This window comes from Corella eumyota, chromosome 5 (genome assembly GCF_963082875.1).
Source record: "Corella eumyota chromosome 5, kaCorEumy4.1, whole genome shotgun sequence".
Taxonomy (NCBI): Eukaryota; Metazoa; Chordata; class Ascidiacea; order Phlebobranchia; family Corellidae; genus Corella; species Corella eumyota.
Window position 1 is genome coordinate 1,692,256 of NC_137494.1, and position 19,666 is coordinate 1,711,921.

The following is a 19,666-nucleotide window of genomic DNA, read 5'->3' on the forward strand; positions in this document are numbered from 1 at the left end:
AAAGTTTGTATATTATATTCTTGTACATTACTTGATCACCAAATAAATATATATAGTGGGTTTTACTAGATTTCCTAAGATATATTAAACAAGTCCTAACATATTATTACACCTTTAATATATTTGATTTATGTTGTATATACGATATTGTTTTTCCTTAAGAACTGTGTATAATATACATACATACAATCATGATAGGTAAAATATTTTGCAAAAACACAATATGGAACTTGGAAAATGAAGAAAGGAAATGATTTAGTAGAAATGACATAAAAAAGTTAGACCCAACTTAAAATGGCACAATTTTCTAATAACATTGCATTTTCACATTGATAATCATCTCATACAAATGTATATACAAGTAAAAAAAGCACGAGTATAGAAAGTTAAATTTCTTTTTCTTAAAAAAATGGCAAAACAAATTCCTGAAAAATATTTTTCATTTTTTGAAAAAATAGCAAGTGTATATTAACAGTTAAATATTGACCTCACATTTTTTAAGTTTTTAAATATCACAACCTTTGCACTCAAGACCAATACCCGACCACTTAAAAGAAAGACCAAAAAATTATTTGTTTTATGTGTTTGTGGTTATTATAGCTGTTGTAATGTACTTTTATTTTTATTAATTTACTTATAAACAAGATTTACGTGTTATTTTTTTAATCAAGTCTGGTAATTATATCACAAAGTTTCTTATTTTAATTTATTATATGCATGTTGTAACATAATAGTGTGTTTTGTTTATTTTAATTAAAATAATATAAATTTTATTTTTCTTTGTTTTCATCTGACATAAATCAAAACCATGCCAATATTTTAAATCAGTTACCTTACTTTATATATAACATTATTGGTAAGAAGCAAAAAAGTTTTGTTTGTTTGTAATGTTTTTAAAAAAGATTATTAGCAGAATCATGAAATCATTGGGTTTTTATTTTTTTATATATATCTTTATCCTCGATGTGGAAAGTCGAATGCGCAACTTAAACATAAGTAACATAAGTTACTCTAACAAAGTCTCGAGTTGGTGTGGCAGTTTGGGATATTATAGAGAATAATTGCCCGATAATTATGCTGCTGATTCAGTTCTGGCTCAGCAGGAATTCATACCGTTTATAGCGCCTTACTCGGCAGTGGGGATTGAACCCACGACCTCATGTGTGGTGTAGCAAGTGTAATTTATTAATCTTACATTTTAAAGCGTTTTAATCTTTGATTATGAAAATCGAAATAAAATTCAAGCTAGCGTTACACATTATTTTAATTTACGGAAATAAATATGCTATCATTGGTTGTTTTTGTTTATACTTAGTATATGTAAAATATAACGAAAAACTTACTTGATGTAGTCTAACATAAAATTATATTAAATGTGTAGTGAGTATATAAAACCTCAAACCTCTTTATTTTTCGATAATTCAATGCTTGTGTTCTTCTATTACATAGACAACATGGCACGCTTTTTAAAAGTAAGCCTGAATCGTATAGCGCTTGAGGACATTTAACCATTAATTTGCGATCTTTGAAATGTTATAAAAACGCAATACTCATTAATCATAATTTATTAAAACTCGTATGATTTAAAATGTTTACATTCTTATTCGTTGAGATTAACTATCTAAAACAGTTTTTTTAATTTTTTCTTTTTTAAATTTAAATTTAGAGAAAAAAAAGGAAATAAGGGCTACTAAGACCTTACAAAAATGTGCAAATATCAGGCAAAAAAGAAAATTTTAGGCTAAAAAATGCGTGGTAGATTTTTATGGTTTTTATTATTCATCCGTTAGTAAACTTGCTAGGTTAATAGACTTAAGCTTTGTTTTATTAACTTAGTAGTTACTTAAGTTTAAAGTAAACTTCACCTGGTCATCAGTTAAATAGTCTTTTAATAGAAAATTGCTGAATTGAACTTTACCTAATAGCTTTAAGATATAAAAATTTATGTTTAATAGCTTTAATTCGGGTTGGCGGTGGGCCCCAAAAAGAAATTAACTTACTTAGATATCGCAAATGGGATTAGTTATAAAAATAATTATTTTAAACAATATAAATGTTTAGATATAAGTATACTTATTAGTTTAAAGTAAATAAGAACTAATATAAGTTTATGTTTGCTTCTTTTTTGAAATAACATTTTATTCTTGATTGCTTTTACATATCTCTTGGTAAACATAGCTTTTTATTTTGTATTTTATAGAATAACATTTTAAGATAGTTTTGACTGGTTGCAAGTAAAATGGTGAAAAGAGTTGCAATCATAGGTGCAGGGCAAAGTGGATTAGCATGTATTAAAAGTTGTAAGGAGGAAGGAATGGAACCGGTTTGCTTTGAGAGGACTTACGACCTTGGAGGTAAATTTAATTGCAAAATATATTCCTAAACTTTTTTTTAAAACTATTGCATATAGAGATGGACCATCAAACTATTTTTTTTAGCCTATTAAATGTTTTTATAAAGGATTTCTTTTTAGGGCTTTGGAGATATGAAGAAACCAACTTGAAGCATGCAACAACTGTCTATAAATCTACGTTTATTAACACCAGTAAAGAGATGATGTGTTTTTCTGACTACCCCATGCCAAAAGATTGGCCGAATTATTTGCATAACACCAAACTGCAGCAGTATTTCAACATGTATGCTGATGCGTAAGTAAAATTTTGCCAAAGTAAAAAAAACAAACAATATTAAACAGATTGTTTAAGACAATTTTTTTCTGTTAAGGTTTGATTTGAGGCGACATATTCGTTTTAACATGGAGGTTGTATCCTGCAGATTGGCTAAAGATTTTGACATAACTGGAAATTGGTAAGAAAATAAGTTACATTAAAAATCTATGTAAGAACATAAACATCAAATTAACTTTAATATTCGAAGCGCGATAAACAGTAACTTAAGCCGATCAAATAATTGGAGATGAATTTCTTAGAAATTATTTATAAGCTAAATATTTTAAAGTTTTTTGACTTATCATTAACTAAAGAAATTTGTTGCCCAACACATTTGCAATATCCCCAGGGGCATTTACGTGTTGCAGATTGTGTAAAGATACCAATACAAACGAACTAAAGTATTGGCTTGTCTTTTTGCTAGACTTTGTTAATCTGCCAAATATTTAAAAATAACAAAAAACGGGCCAAAGCTTGGTATATTTGTAACGACAAAAAATTAGCCTAATTCCAATTAGCAAACAATAAATTTGTAGCGAATTTAATTTTAATTTATAAAACTGTTCTTTAGTGGTTAGTTGATACAAGAATATAAAATTCTGGCTAATTCTTACGGAAATAAACTCTAAATTTAAGTAATGTCTAAATCCATGTTCATTGAGTGGCGTCCGTTCAGCGGAACGAAATTGCCTAACTGTTTTTTAAAACGAACATTTGCACTTAATAAAAAGCAAAAATGAATCGTTGAAAAAATAATTCAATACCACAAAAACGAGGTTAGAGTTCCCATGTGAAAAGAGCAAATTTAAAAAACAAGTTATAGTTAAAAGCATTAAAACTTATTATTTAAATAGGGGGGGAGGGGGGGGAAATACGCGAAAGCTTGACAACAAATAAATAACAATTCCATTTCAAATCAATATCAAAAACTGTTTGTTTATAAAATTAAAAATTAGCTTATGTGGATTTATCCAAAATAAGCTACAAATTCAACCTATTTAATTCTAGGATTGTAACTACAAAATGTATGAAAAGCAACGAGGAGAAATCGGAACTATTTGGCGGTGTTTTAGTTTGCATCGGACATAATGAAATTCCGCATTACCCGCTTGATTCTTTTCCAGGTAAATTTGCAGAAGAATTTTTTAGAAAACTTTTAAACTTCTTAAAAAATTTAAACATAGCAACCATGCTTTGTTTCATAATTAGGTTTCAATCAATTCAAAGGCACAATTTCACACAGCCATTCCTACAAGCATCACCAAGGTTATGAAGGAAAGAATGTTCTGGTTATTGGAATTGGAAATTCAGGTGGAGATATTGCTGTAGAGTTAAGCTGGCACGCCAAACAGGTAACGACCATGTCTATGTATTATGCTAAAATTTATAGATATTTGCAAGATATAAAAACCAATAATGTCAATGTATTTGTAAGGATTTAAATCGTGTGCAAGTATAGTTGTATCAAAAACACCACAATGCCCTTAATAAACCTGAACTTTGGCTTAGATTTAGGCGTGATATTTATCAATAAATAAACAAACATGCAAGCCCAACATTAGAGATTAACTTTAAGATATTGGCCGGCTCTTGAGATTTTAAAGATAACAATCAAGCTACACAAGCAGATTACATTTCTAAAAAATGCTGAAAATCTTTAGGCAACCAGCTAACATGAATATTTAAGCTTTTAAAATATTTAAAAAAATTGAAAAATCCAGTCTATGTGGCAAGACCTTCAACCTAAATTCTTGTTTTTAAATAACTTATCTTATTCTTATTAGGTATACTTAAGTACCCGTAGCGGAAACTGGGTGATGAACAGAGTTTCAACAAATGGAATGCCCTTGGATGTGTATAACCTGACCAGGTTTGTAGATTTTGGCAAACCTCCAAAATATAAAACTCAATACGTTTGTTGGTAATAGTATTCCGTATTAACTAGCAGCCTAAATTTCTCTTGCAAATTAGCTTAAGTCTCCTTAATTAATATTTTCATTAAACGAACTAGCCCAAAGCCTGCTAAAAAATTTATAAGCCTGCTCTTCATTTAACATTTTTTTTTAGGTTTAACAGTTTTATGATGAACATTCTCCCATTCTCATTTGTTAATGACGTCATGGAGGCAAAAGTGAACGAGAGATTTAATCATGCCGACTACGGACTTAAACCAAAACATAGAATCTTTCAACAGGTTTAAATTCAAGTTTGGTTTACATAAACATGTTTAAATTGCTCATACAAGTAATTTGCATATATCTAGGCTATTTACTGCCTTGCTAGATGGATTATTAGCGGTTTAGAGAAGGTTATACATTTTTTACAGTCTGAATTTAAAACTTACAAACAATGCTTTGTTTTTAGCGTGCTATGTTTAACGACGACCTTCCGAACCGCATCTTAAACGGCAGTGTCAAAATAAAGGCAAATGTAAAGAGGTTCGACTCTGACAGTGCTCATTTTATCGATGGAACCAAAGAAAACATTGATACTGTAATTTTTGCAACTGGCTACATCATCAAGTTCCCATTTTTAGAGGATTCGGTGTTAAAGGTAAGACTTTTACTAAGCCAATGTAACTTTTAGCTTATGAAAAGTAAAAACTTTAACGTTTAATGCTTCAAGGTTGATGGAATGGAATGCGATTTGTACAAATATATGTGGCCCCTTACTTTAAAGCAAAATACCTTGGCTATTATCGGGAATTTACAACCACTTGGGGCGGTAAATCCAACTTCTGAGATACAGAGTCGATGGGCAGCAAGAGTGATTAAAGGTTTCTTAAATAAACATTTGATTTAAACAAATTGTTTAACTTTTTCTTTTCTTTTTTAACTTAAAGGTTTTAAAAAACAGCATTCCTTAACTTTACCTCAAAGTTATAGGCTACACATTTAAATAACACAATTCGTTAACTACTTTTATATTAAATTGAAATATTTTTCAAGGTATTAACAAGCTACCAAATGTTAAACAAATGAAGAAAGATGTCGATTCCAAAAGAGAAGCAATGGCTAAAAAGTTTTACCACTCACCACGACATACCTTAGAGGTACATGTGTGCCAAGAAACACCTATCATTACATATTTAAAACTACTGTTCTTAAATTTAAAATCATAAATACGAAGAAATGTATATAAAATAACACACTCCGAGGCGATTTTAAGCCTTTGCAAGATCGTAGTTAATTTTTGACCTGTTTTTTAGTGTCAAATTTGTTAATCTTACAGACTCCTTTTGTTGCATTTATGGACGAAATTGCGCGAGAATTTGGAGCCAAACCAAATATCTTAAAACTTTGGTTGACTGATCCTAAACTCGCTTACCAGGTTTTATTCAAAACTATAATTTGTTAGGTTTTAAATGGTAAAAATCTAATTACTATAACACGAATGTAGAGAGTTATAGATAAATTAATCAAGAGAGTTATAGATAAATTAATCAATAATTAGGCTGTAGGTTTATGTAAAGTCGACCCTTTTTTAAAAGAAAATACACATAGGCTACTTACTGTCTTATTATATAAAAAAACAACATTGCCTTTGTTTTATTAATTAATTTCTGTTTAGGTCTGTTTCGAACCATGCTCACCTTACCAATATCGTCTCGTTGGTCCCCATAAATGTAAAGAAGCCAGAAAGCTGATCTTTACCCAAATGGAAAGAGTCTTATACCCGCTCAAGAGTCGAGCCACGCCTGAAGAACCCAAAAAAGGATTCGGTTTTTGGTTTTATTTGTTTATAGTTGCAATTGGAATGGCGTTATATAAATACTTGTTTTAAAAAGTTTGTATTTTATATTCTTGTACATTACTTGATCACCAAATAAATATATATAGTGGGTTTTACTAGATTTCCCAAGATATATCAAACAAGTCCTAACATATTATTACACCTTTAATATATTTGATTTATGTTGTATATACGATATTGTTTTTCCTAAGAACTGTGTATAATGTACATACATACAATCATGATAGGTAAAATATTTTGCAAAAACACAATATGGAACTTGAAAGATATTTTAAACTTGAAAAATGAAGAAAGCAAATGATTTAGTAGAAATGACTTAAAAAAAATTAGACCCAATTTAAAATGGCACAATTTTCCAAGAACATTGCATTTTCACATTGACAATCATCTCATACAAATGTATATACAAGTAAAAAAAGCACGAGTATAGAAAGTTAAATTTCTTTTTCTTAAAAAAATGGCGAAAAAAATTCCTGAAAAATATTTTTCATCTTTTAAAAAAAAAGCAAGTGTATAGTAACAGTTAAACTTTGACCTCACATTTTTTTAATTTTTAAATTTGTAAATATCACAACTTTCTAATCCATGGAAGGGTATCTCCATTCCTTTAAGGCACTTGTCGTTCTCTTAATAGCTTGGGGCGAGACCCATCTTAACAAATAATGTGGACCCCCTGGTTTGTCGTTGGTCCCCGATTTACGTGACCCACCAAACCACTGTTGACCCACAACGCTCCCAGTGGATTTATCGTTGATGTAAAAGTTGCCGGCAGAGTTTCTTAAAATCTGGCGAGCTTCATCAACTACTGATCTGTTTATTAAACAAATAAGTTTAAATGTTAAAAAAAGAACACAACATATTTTTTGAATTTTTTTACTTACTCATCTTGAGAAAATACAGATCCGGTTAACCCATATTCTGAAGTTTGATCAATCAATTCCAACATTTTTTTGTAATCACCATCATCATAAATGTAACACGATAATACCGGTCCAAAAATTTCCTGATAAATATTACAAAGTTGTACCAAAAACATGGTTGATTTTGACAAACTTAGATGTTGTTAGCCATTATATTTTAAAACACAACATCTTACAAATGATTTACTGTTTTACATACACAAGAATGTATGTGAAAAGACCTAACATTATTGTATTGCTGGTTTTACTAATTCTATTTACAGATTTTAAACCTTTTTTTATCCAATCTTGCACACTTTGCTATCCAACCAACAATACTTGACATATATTGCTAACATAACTACAATAAGTTTGCTAAACTTTCACTATAACATTAAGCTACTGCTCTTTTACTTAACTAAAACGTTACTTCTTGTAATATCTGACTAAATCTGTTGTTTTTGAACTTTAACTAATGAGTAATATACATAACTTCCTACACTTCCTAATCTATAACTGAAGACAACTAATATTTTTAACCAAACCCTAGATTAAAAACCTCTTGCATGATTTTGTCTCGAGGATCTTCACATTGAACGATTGTCGGTTCCACAAAATATCCGACACTATCATCACAGTTACCACCTGCCAAAACATCAATTTTTGGTGATGATTTAGCATGATCTAAATATGTTTTGTTTCTGTTAAACGAAGCTTTGTCAATAACAGCTGAAAGGAAGATAGAGAAGTCGTCAGCCTAAAAATATTAAAGTTTAAATAAGTTTAGTTTAATAATAATATACTCAATTTTTAGTTAGTTTATAAAAAGTTGTTTACAAAATATTAAAAGCAAAAAACATTTGAATTAACATACATTAATATTCGAACAATAAATAAACTTAAATAGAATCTTAATATATATACAACAACTTTTCAGATATAATAATGAAATTTATCATTTAATTAAATACAATTAAACTTAATTTATACTTTAAACCAAATTAATAAAGCAATTAGTAATATCAATTTAGTATACAAACGTGATGTTAAACAGTTTTGTGTTTCAATATTATAACAAATCAAACGTTAACTTACATCTCCGAGTTTTATTTGTTTATGTTTCTCGAGTAAACCCTCCTTAATTTGAGGCCACAAAGACTTTGGAATATAAGCTCTCGAACAAGCTGAACATTTCTGACCTCCAAACTCAAATGCTGATCGAATCGTTCCATTTACAACACTGTTAATTTAAATTGGGTTAATATAAGTTTTTCGATTTATAAAGTATTTAGTATAACTAGTCGATAGCCTGCTCTCCAGTCAGATTTTTAGTTGTTATAATATGGCCAGAACTCTTAACTAATATATGCCTGTAATAGTTTACCCACACATCAAAAATGGTAGTTTTATTTATTTTGCAGAGCTATAAATTGAAAATACATGATATGTATATAGTCCCCAAAGCTCCATTATATAGAGATAAATGAATATATTTAAATAAACCACAAGTTTTTTAAACAGTTAACTTATAATAGTGTTTAATTTTTGACTACTAGTAGAAGAAAACAAATTTAGTTAAAGTGGAGATATAATCTTACCTATCTACATCAGCTGAGGAATGAACAAAATGATAATTTTTCCCCCCACATTCACCACACAATCGAGGAAAAGTTTTATATCTTGGTAAATTCTTTCCAACTTGCTGCCACAAATGAGTAAAAGTTCTGTTGTATAAGATAAAATTAAACGTAACAGAAATTGAAATAGCAAAATAATTAGCAAATTAATTTCCAAAAATACAAAACTCATTTATTTTAAATAGTTATATCAAAAACGACATTTGTCAACAAAAAATTAAAGTCTGACAAAGCATAAAAGTATCAAGTGATATTTTGACTTAGGTTCAACTCATATTGAGCTAACAACAAAAATAAAAGAACATCCTTTTACAGGAACAATTGTAATTTAATCTGGTGAAATTTAATACCTAAATGGGGTTAAATAGCAAGGACAAAACCAAGTTGAACATTATAGAAAAACATATTTAAACTCACGGTACGCTTCCAGTGAAGTTAATCCCAGCCAGATGTTCTGATGATGTCACCGTGTCCCCAAAAGTTGGACCCTCAGCGGGGAGAAACTGGATGACCCCAGGAGGTAACCCACACTCCCTTAACGTCTCGTAAACGACCCAACTCGCCAGCATAGCTGTGTCACTTGGTTTCCATAAAACAACGTTGCCCTGAATAAATATTAAATTAAATTTTACATTAATTCGGGTTAGTTATGATAAAATAAATAACATGTTCAAAATTAAAACAGAGTAACTTGTACTAATAACTAAATTGCATAACAAAAAAATGATAAAAACATCATTTTATTTAAATCCTTGTTTAACGCAAACACATAGTTTATGTTTTCAAAGCATGGATACAATTTCTTGTGTAATAAGTTATTGTAAAAATACAAGAGTGTCAGCATTGTGGTTTAACTAAACGCTTGGTTAGCTTTTAGCCATTCAAGCTTGCAACTGTCTGCAGTTTCATGATTTAACAATTTTGCAAAAAAAGAAAAATATTTTTACCATCATAGCTGGTGTTCCTGCCAAGTTTCCCCCAATTGCAGTAAAGTTAAATGGAGAAATTGCAGCAATAAAACCCTGTACAAGTATTAAAAACATATGTTATTTAAATTCATGTTAAATTCTGTGTGTTATTATTTTAACACTAAGGAAAATATATAATAGAGTAAATACCATAATAGTTAAATCAACAACTTGTATAACTCAATGGATAATTGGTACTTACAAACACTTAAAGTTAATGAGTTGAGTACATAGCATATGCTAGTACTACTATATATAGTCAATATAATTACAACTTTAAGTTATGCTACTCTATGTTATAATATACCTACACATTGATAGTATCCTAATAACTTATATTTTACAACAAAAACCTAAATATATTCACCTCCAAGCCTCTGTACTCTACAGTATTGGTCACATCAGGATCTGGACTTATAGGTTGAGAATTCTGAAGGTTCATTGCATACTCTGCATTAAATCTATAAAAATCAATCAATTCTGGACCAGCATCTATATCAGCTTGTAGCACATTTTTTGCCTGTTAAAAATTTAAAAATATTGATGTACAATCAGTATATATAAAATATAGATAAATTTACTATTGCAAATTTATAGTAAATGTCAAAAAAAATATTAAATTTAATAAAAGACTGCAAAAAACACTGAAAATGTTGTTAAAATTTTAAAATTTGAAAACTACAATCAGTATAATATACTAGAAAACACTGTTATTTTGTAATAAATACAAAAATCAAAACAAAATTCACCAAAATTTTGCTAAAGATTGCAAAAATATTAAAATTAAAAATCAATATGTTAAACAAAATTCATTAAAATTTAGCTAAACGTTTAAATAAACAAAGTAAAAAAAACAAAATGATGTTACTTGTCCTGCCATAGTTGCTGCTAAAATCTCAGCTCTTTTTTCATTGCTTAAAACATCGGCAGCTTTCAAGAATATTTGAGCTCGATCGCTTATTGGTTTTGCTTCCCATTCTCTTCTCACAGACAAGGAATTAAGGATTGCTTTGTTAATTAAATCAGATGATGCATAAGTGTATCTTGCTATCTTTTGTTGATGGCGGTATGGCTGTTAAGAAGAAATAAAAAGTAAGTATATATACATTACAATAAAACAATTTTTTTTGTATATATATTTATCCTCAATGTGGAAAGGTCAAATGTGCGACCTAAACATAGAGTAACATCAGTTACTTCGACCCAGTCGCAAGTTGCCGGTGGCAGTTTGGGATATATAGATTATAATTGCCAGTAATTATGCTGCTGATTAAGTGCTGGCTCAGCAGAAGTTTATACCGTTTATAGCGCCTTACTCAAGAGCGCTACAGCATGAGAGCAGTGAGAATTAAACCCACGACCTCATGGTGGTGTGCAAGTGTTCTTACCACTACACCACGCCCAGTTAATTAATAAGCTTAACAAACATATACTACAATTATGTACATAATTGAAAAAATTAGATTGAAAAAATTAGAATATAAATAAATGCAGTAAAATATTAAATGATGAAAAAAAATAGAAATATGAGATAAATAATATTTTAAAACAAAAAATTATAAAAAAAGTCTACAAAAGTTTTAAAGGTTGTTAACTTAATTTTTCTTTACAAATTTATAGGCATTAATATAGGCTTAAAAAGATTTTAACATTAAAAAATTACCGAAACTTGAAAATGTTCGTCATCGGTGAAAATTTCATCTTGACCAATCACAATTGGAACATCCTGAACATTCGATTGGACAACTTTTAAAGCTTCTTGTACGTCTAAACGTTCGCTCGATTTGGGGATAAATGAATGAATTGGTTCATTTATAACTGATACACATCTAAAAGACTGATTTTTCCTGAAAATAAATGATTTTTAAATTAGTATTTTGCATAAATTGTAACGTTACTAACTGCAATTTGAAGTTAACATTGCTGCATTGGAAATTGCTAATTTTATCCTAATTATTTTCATATTTTTTTAAGTTAGACAAAAAAAAAACGTACAAAATTAATAAGTTCATTACTTACCCATAACTAATTATTTTTGGGATAATTTGTTTAAGTCTTGAAAACATTTTTGAACGAGTTATTTTCAGCTACGTTAAATTTACTCAAGCTTAAATAACCACGCTCTAGATACAGACAGAAAAACTGAAAAAATTTAAAATTTAAAACTGAGCTGACATTTCCTTCCGCTTGGAAATGAAATTATATACTTAAAATTAACATATGTTTATTAATTTCGCAGAATTTATTTTGTTTACTTCGATCTTTGGTGACTTTCACACGCTATGATAATAGCAATTGCAGTTGTTACCGAAATATGTACACTAAATATTTTTGTGTAGGCGATTTATGCTATAATATTATTACTCTGCTATTAGTTCTTTAGGCGTTTTTACAGGCAATTGCTAATAAATTACAATTATTATATTAATAAAATACATTAAATAAGTTCATTTAACATTACATAAATAGTTTAAATATGTTTCAAACCAGTGAATTAACTTAATTTTAAAAATAACTTTTTAAAAGGAAAAAACATTTCTCTGTGCTTAGAAAAACAGCAAACTACACAAATAATATCAATAAACATACTAACATCACTAAATAAAAACAGAGGCCAAGTTACGCTAGAAGGTGTCTCAATAAGAAGAAAGACAGCAATAAGCATTGCTATTATCAAGTCCGAAGCCACGCAAATACAGCTCAATATTAACCAAGTTCTCATTCGTTTTAAAAGTTTAAATTGAACTTTTTCAGAGTTTAACAATTTGTTGCTTCCCGTAACGCCAGAGGTGCTGCTTGCTTGGCTTGAGATTTCTCTGGATGACGGGTTTTTATTTAAAATGCTGACTGGCTTGTACTTTAGTTTGTTTTGCTTTTGTTCTTTTTGATATTGATATAGAGGATACAGATAACAGTAAATCAAAGCAACCTGTAAAATTGTGTAAAAATTTATGTTTCAATTACACCATTTTGTAATTTTTTATAGTATATAGCTATTCATATAATACTGTTATAGTTTTTATGGATAAACAATTTGTAAAAATATCATGTTAGCAAGTTAATTTAAAATGTACAACCTAAATCTGTTTATAGTAAAAAATAAACAAAAAATGAGTTACTTTTTTACAATACAAACATTAAATCACCTGTATAAAACTATAACTGGTAGCCAAGATAATTAACGGTATTTGTTTTCGAAATGGAACTCTAAGAACGACACAAACACCGTTACACATCCCAAACAAATCTATCATTTGCTGGAAAATCAGCATCACAAACGGGTTAACCATCAGCACTACTAATATGATCCACATAAACTTTTCCATCCATGGTTTTCGAAGGCGTCGAAGTGCTGAGTTAGCATAAAATGTTCGCTGTCTCCACCATAGAAAAATGTAATTCCAAGACACAGCGACGTTGAATAAAGTAGATTTAACACTCATTAACGTGCTGCACGATTGTAGGCTTACACCAGAATATATGATAATAAACTGTTCTGATAATGAATGTAATACACTTGTACCAATGGCAAAAGCGCATAAGATTCTTAACCTCTTGCCAGCTTTTAAATTTTCTGTGCTAGTGCATTCGTAAGTGATAAGCGCGATTAGAACATAAAGTGAACCGACGAGAAATATTCCGGAAACCGTTTGGTATAAAATTTCTTCGTTTTCAAATGGTAGTCGAAAGTTAGAACATCTTGTATCGTTGAATTCTCGATAACTTATGTTATTAATCATTATTAAAAACCCTTAATTATCAGCAGCTTATTAATTAATATATCAACTTTACAATTATATTGTTAAAGATACAACTTTTATGTAATGATACTTCAATTCTCATTCAAACGTTGTTCAGAATAACCTTTCAAAAATAAAACCTCAAATTTTTGGTGTCATTGAACGTTATACAACTTAACCTTAAAAAGCAGCGCCGTACATTTTAATACAATATAAAAATAAACAATTACCTACTTTTGTTGGTACGAGGATGATATTAAAATAACAAATTTGAAATTATTGCCTCGGTTACTTTATTTCAAATAATTTTCTAAAAATATTTCTTCAACGTCAGTCTTAACTATTTAATAGCTAGTAATTATTTCTTGAAAAATAAAATATTAGAAATGCGAAAACAGGAAAATTCCCTTTTAAAATTGCCTTAATTTCTAACAAATATATGAAATAAAAAATTACAATTGCGATGGTCGACGAATTAAAAAAAAACGCAGTTTTATTGACGTTTCATAATTTTAAATATATATTATTAATGTGATTTAAATGCGATAATACAAAAAGCAAATAAGATCGTATAGATTAAGAATATATTATCATAATTACTGTCATTTGTGATCCATTAAAATTAAGAAAAAAAATTGAAATTGATTTAAAATAAAAATTTTAAATTTTTTAACCCCAAAATTTGGTGAATTAATATTTTTCAGATATTTGTCTGTTTTATGAATTAAACTTCTTTTGGATTTGTTTAGTTATGAGGCGTAGGTAAACATACTTTTACTATTCTCAAGACGCCTATATTTAAATAACCAAATGTCAATAAACGTAAAAGTCACATTTTCAATTCTTTTCCAGTTTTATGCTGAAAGTAAAAACTTACCTTTTTGATGTACATTTAAGCGTAATATTAATAATAAGTTAATTAGTTTTGAAAAGGTTAATAAACTACGATTGCTTTATAAAAAAGGTAACAGCATCGCTAAAGTAATAAGGGTAAAGATTTCAGGATATACCTATATCGATTAAAGCTTCTATTTTAAATTAAGAAATATTAGGTTACTTGTAAAATTTCATATTTTACTTTATATTAAAGAATTTTATTTAAATCCAAAACAGGTTTATGTGAAAAGTATGCAATCTAATGATATTAATTATTATAATTCCACTAATTTTCAAACCAGGATATCAAAAATAATAGAATCGTGTGAATCATAAACCATTGAACCGAATATATTATTAATTTAGAGCATAAAATATCTATTGTACAGTAATAACTTAATTAAAGGCTGAATTTATGATTGAAAAAATGCGATCACTGCGAGGCCAGCATGACATTGAAAAGACTGTATACAGGTGACATTATATTTGACGTGTGATATTTTAAATTATAAATTAAGAGCATTAAATATAAAATAAGAGAAAATGCGGGATGTATACAGGTAAAAACATTAAGTATTTATGTTATATTTCATTGGGCCAATATATTATAATCTAATTATAAAATAAGGCTTCTGTATAGTAAGTACAAAATGTTAAACTGTTTTAAAAACTAATAAACAAAATTACTAAACCGAAAATTTAAGCTTTGTTTTACTTTTATAGGTTTCTACTTGGAGGTGTTTTAGGATATATGCTTGGGCAACATATAATACCCAACATCATTCAACCCATAAGACATCATGTTCATTCTATTACCTGGTGTACTGTAGTTAATGGGTATCCCCACGCACCTACGATACCAAGAAATATTGAAAGAAGCAATATTTATATAGGTTCGTAATTTATCGCCCTTTAGGTAAATAGAATCTGGTTTAATATGTTTGCGTAAACGACATTGAGTTAAAATATTGATCTTTAAAATCTAAAACAGTGTGTCTTATTTTGTTGTCTTTGCAAATATAATTAAACCGGCAGCATGGTGTAGTGGTCAGAACACTTCCTACACTACAAGGTCCTGGGTTCGATTTCCAGTGATATAATGCTGCAGCATCCTTGAGTAATGCGCTATAAACGGCAGCAACTCCTGCTATAAGCCAGTACTTAATCAGCAGCTTAATTATCAAGCAATTATAATCTAAATAATATCCCAAATGCTAAAGGCAACTCGAGACTAGGTCGGAGTAACTGTTGTTACTCTATGTTTAGGTCGTGCATTTGACCTTTCCTCATCGAGGGTAGAAATATGTAATTTTTGATTACATAAACCCTCTTTATTATTACGTGTTTTTTAGGTATGATGTCAATGAGTAAAAACATCGACAGTCGAGTACAAGCAGCGATCGAAACATGGGTTAAACATCCTGGTGTTACAGTCGAGATATTTGCCAACAATAACGGGACCTTAGACCCAACTTACAGACATCTAACTTCTACTTTAGACAGCGGGGTTCCAATCATACAATTGCCAGGGGTCTCTGATAATGTTTATCCGCCTCAGAAGAAGAGTTTTTCAATGATTAAATTTATGTACGATTTCTACATTAAAAAGTAAGTTGGTCTCGGAATATTATAAATTATAATTGCCTAATAAAAATCTGCTGATCAGGCGTTTGTTTAGCAGAAAATCATTCCGTTTATAGCGACTTACTTAAAAGCCCTACAACAAAAGAGCAGTGGGAATCGAACCAAAAACCTCATGTAGTAAAGGAAAGTGTTCTGACCACAACAAAACGTTGCCGGCTTTCGATTATATTCATATTTAACGCTTTCAAAAGCTTAACTTGAAAAAAATAGACAAACCCAAAACCTTTACAGTACGATTGCATCTGGTTGATTTTTATGAGACCAGAATTAAAATTATTTTTATCCTAGATATGATTGGTTTGTTCGCTTAGATGATGATGCTTACCTCGATTTCGAGAAGTTGGACAAGTTATTAGCGAGAATTAACTCGTCCAATCCTTTATATATTGGGAGTGCTGGGTTCGGAAAAGATGGAGGGGATTGGATTGACAGAGGAGAGAACTATTGTATGGTAAGAACGTTAATAAAAGATAATAATACTAAGAAAATTAACTCCAGAGCAAAATGGTTTTACGCATATGAAATACTGTATATCCATTTTAAAGTTAATAGTTTAAATAGGTTCTAACTTAACGTCATTTTCAAAGGGAAAAGTATTTTAGTGTTGGCAACTCTCAAACTTGACTTAAACAACCTTTATGTTGTTTAAATACAGGGCGGGCCAGGGATGGTATTTTCAAAAGCACTTCTCTTGCAACTTGGACCCAAACTCGGTGAGTGCCTCCAAGAAATGTTGACAGAACATGAGGACATTGAAGTCGGAAGATGTGTTCGGAAAGTGTCCGGAAAGTTGTGCACGGTTTCTTGGGAGACGAAGAAGATCTTCTTCCAAAACTACCATGGAGGATCTTATTCGGAGAACATCAAAGAAATAGATCAATCGGAACTTGGTTTGTTTTAATTCTTCAATGTTAAAATAACCCCCTATTATACTGCAAATTAATAAACAAATAAGATCATAATCTGCAACGTAAAAAACTAGTAAAAGCATGCTATATAACTAAAAAGGATATTAAAACTCTGCTATTAAATAAGTGTCACTAATCTTTTAACGACTAGTTTAATATTTGAAAAAAGATTTAAAAATAGTATATAGCATATTATACTTTACCTAATATCATTTTAAATTCAGTCACCTTTATTTAGCAATATTAAATGATGGTATCATGCAACCTTATCTATAAAACAACATATGTACCACATTAATAAAACATATTTTATTAGATCATGGCGTGATATTTCATGCGAATAAGAAGAAGGAATACCAGCTTCGATTTCACACTTTGGTTCTCTCCCAGAAGATTAATAAGCTGATCAATAAGATCGCTAAAATGGAAAAGAACATTCGAGAAATGGACAACATGCCAGATACTGTTGATGAAGCGGTTAGTGAAATAAAACTTTCAAATATCATTATTTGTTTATTTTTTTATTTTCGATGTAGAAAAGTCGCATCACGACCTAAGCATAGAGGTAACATTATTTACCCTGACCCCCTGACCCAGCTTCGAGTTGCTTTGGCAGTTTGTGATATTATTGATTATAATGTGGGGTAAGCCAAGTGTTTATTCTAATCACTACACCATGCTGTTGTTTTTTAGCGATGCTTTATTTTTAATTCATATTCAAGTACAGAACTCGACAATTATATTCAATACCTTTAATTACAGCCAATATTTTTAATTACTTTTTTTAAAAGCAAAATAGTAAAATCAAATGATTTGTTTTATGTTCCAGGGTATAAGTATTAACCCACATCACCGCTGGAGTGCGATAAAAAGTTTCCATACTTACAGCGCTGATACAACCGATGTTAAATCAAAAACTCGTGCAAACGACAAAGCTGTTCTTCTCCAAAATACCAACACGTTTGTACGAGATGTCCAACAGAAAAAAATAGAGCCTAACCTAAAGTTAAAAGAGGTTGAATTAGTGCAAAGTTATTCTATAGTTAACCCGCGATTTTCTGCTGATACTATTTCACAAATTCTCTTTAAATATATCCCGAAAAGCAAAAGAGGAGGTGCTATGGTTACCCACAAAACAATGTCAGTTCTACATAGACAATATTTTCCTGAGAATGTATTTTTCATGACCGAACCAAACCAAATTGATGTCAACGATCTCAGTGTTTCCAAAGTTAAAAGTGTGAGCTCATATAATGGTAATTCGGACGTCTCTGTTAGTTATTTAACGGAAACACCAATTGCTGTTAACTTCCTAATGGCATTAAGTGGGCGTCCCAAAAACTTTATACGATTTGTGGATAACTTTGAAGAAACCTTTTTAAAGAAAAATGAGAATGTCAATCTGGTAATCGCATTTTTCCCGGAAGTCGAACCCGAAAACCAGGAATTACCCGGCGCCGTTGTAGACATTGACGCGAACCGGGATGTGCCCGAAAATGCCAGTTACGACGGTGACTTTATCGTACAAAGTTTAAGTCACATGCAACAAAAATACCCAGAGCAAAACTTTCAAGTTGTTATGATGAAAAACGGCGCTGCGTTCTCAAGAGGAGTAGGCTTACAAGAAGCTACTCATTACGTCACAAATGATAACGAAATTATATTCTTTTGTGACGTCGACTTAGTATTTTCACCCCAAATTCTCACCCATATTCGACGCAACACTGTCCAAGGTAGTAGAGTCTACTACCCTGTGTTTTTTAGCCAATACGATCCAGATGTGGTGTACTCACAGAGGCAAAAACCGTCAACACATTTCCACTTTAGTGAATTAGATGGTTTTTGGCGATATTTCAGCTATGGAATGCTGTCTATTTACAAAAGCGATTTTGCTAGAACATCTGGGTTTGATTTAAATATCGTTGGATGGGGTTTAGAAGATATTCATATGGTAAGTAAAGGCTAAAAGTAGACCTAAAGTTTTAAGTAAAACCACCAAAAACAAATCTAAATTTTAAGTATAGCCTTGCAACGATTTTACATCAAAATTTATTTTCATTTTTAGGCGAACTCAGTGACGAACGCTGGACTAGATGTATTCAAATGCACAGAACCGGGCCAAGTCCACGTTTTCCACGAGAAGTATTGCGACCCATCCTTAGCTGCTGAACAACTTAAGAATTGTATTCGATCCAGGGCCGCACATTTTGGCCCAAAAACTTTGCTTCAGTATTTGTGGATTGAGCCTGAGATTGACACAGAGTAGAATTAACTTTATACACTGTTATATTGTTGTGCCTTTTTTTATAAATTATGTTCTATTAATTTATATGCACTGTTCGTTTTAGTGGCTTCAAATATTAAATTAAAATTCATCTAGTAAGAAAACTGTTACAAAAAAGTTGCAAAAACAATATAAATGTGATGATAAAAAAATATTTAAGGTCATAAATTTTAAAATAACAAAAAACTTTAATTTAAAGTCTATTAGGTTGCCTAGTTTGTCAAATAAAAAAAATTGCTTTTAAAATATATATTTAATTTATTAATTGATTGGAAACCCTGAGGCATT

The 19,666-nt window shown here is 30.0% G+C and overlaps 3 protein-coding genes across 3 annotated transcripts; 2 read left to right on the forward strand and 1 right to left on the reverse strand.

Annotated features, from left to right (window-relative positions):
• Positions 1-2,213: 2,213 nt before the first annotated feature.
• On the forward strand, positions 2,214-6,553 carry LOC145752887 (flavin-containing monooxygenase 5-like). Its single transcript, XM_082569252.1, has 12 exons — positions 2,214-2,354; positions 2,474-2,648; positions 2,725-2,808; positions 3,678-3,793; positions 3,879-4,021; positions 4,454-4,539; positions 4,737-4,863; positions 5,034-5,222; positions 5,295-5,445; positions 5,618-5,721; positions 5,901-5,999; positions 6,240-6,553. Exons 1-12 carry the CDS (start codon positions 2,240-2,242, stop codon positions 6,450-6,452), a joined length of 1,602 nt encoding a protein of 533 aa, XP_082425378.1. The 5' UTR covers positions 2,214-2,239; the 3' UTR covers positions 6,453-6,553.
• LOC145752886 (delta-1-pyrroline-5-carboxylate dehydrogenase, mitochondrial-like) lies at positions 6,430-12,192 on the reverse strand. Its single transcript, XM_082569250.1, has 11 exons — positions 11,946-12,192; positions 11,590-11,773; positions 10,795-10,998; positions 10,294-10,446; positions 9,906-9,980; positions 9,376-9,563; positions 8,920-9,045; positions 8,417-8,561; positions 7,881-8,078; positions 7,304-7,425; positions 6,430-7,232 (listed from the first exon to the last, which is right to left on the reverse strand). The coding sequence occupies exons 1-11, from the start codon at positions 11,990-11,992 to the stop codon at positions 7,001-7,003; spliced, it is 1,674 nt and encodes a 557-aa protein (XP_082425376.1). The 5' UTR covers positions 11,993-12,192; the 3' UTR covers positions 6,430-7,000.
• Positions 12,193-14,969: 2,777 nt separating this feature from the next.
• On the forward strand, positions 14,970-19,360 carry LOC145752551 (chondroitin sulfate synthase 1-like). Its single transcript, XM_082568855.1, has 8 exons — positions 14,970-15,016; positions 15,266-15,435; positions 15,895-16,150; positions 16,475-16,637; positions 16,842-17,076; positions 17,411-17,571; positions 17,924-19,045; positions 19,160-19,360. Exons 1-8 carry the CDS (start codon positions 14,970-14,972, stop codon positions 19,358-19,360), a joined length of 2,355 nt encoding a protein of 784 aa, XP_082424981.1.
• Positions 19,361-19,666: the final 306 nt, after the last annotated feature.

Bases quoted from the DNA above. Each gene is read 5' to 3' on its own strand.
- LOC145752551 (XM_082568855.1), top strand. From the start codon at position 14,970: ATGCGATCACTGCGAGGCCAGCATGACATTGAAAAGACTGTATACAG. The intron at 15,436-15,894 runs GTTCGTAATTTA...CGTGTTTTTTAG, and splicing joins AAGAAGCAATATTTATATAG to GTATGATGTCAATGAGTAAA. The intron at 17,077-17,410 runs GTTTGTTTTAAT...ATATTTTATTAG, and splicing joins AATAGATCAATCGGAACTTG to ATCATGGCGTGATATTTCAT.
- LOC145752886 (XM_082569250.1), bottom strand. From the start codon at position 11,992: ATGTTTTCAAGACTTAAACAAATTATCCCAAAAATAATTAGTTATGG. The intron at 9,981-10,293 runs GTGAATATATTT...ATACTTGTACAG, and splicing joins TAGAGTACAGAGGCTTGGAG to GGTTTTATTGCTGCAATTTC. The intron at 7,233-7,303 runs GTAAGTAAAAAA...TTTAATAAACAG, and splicing joins TCTGTATTTTCTCAAGATGA to ATCAGTAGTTGATGAAGCTC.
- LOC145752887 (XM_082569252.1), top strand. From the start codon at position 2,240: ATGGTGAAAAGAGTTGCAATCATAGGTGCAGGGCAAAGTGGATTAGCA. The intron at 5,223-5,294 runs GTAAGACTTTTA...TAATGCTTCAAG, and splicing joins TAGAGGATTCGGTGTTAAAG to GTTGATGGAATGGAATGCGA. The intron at 6,000-6,239 runs GTTTTATTCAAA...ATTTCTGTTTAG, and splicing joins ATCCTAAACTCGCTTACCAG to GTCTGTTTCGAACCATGCTC.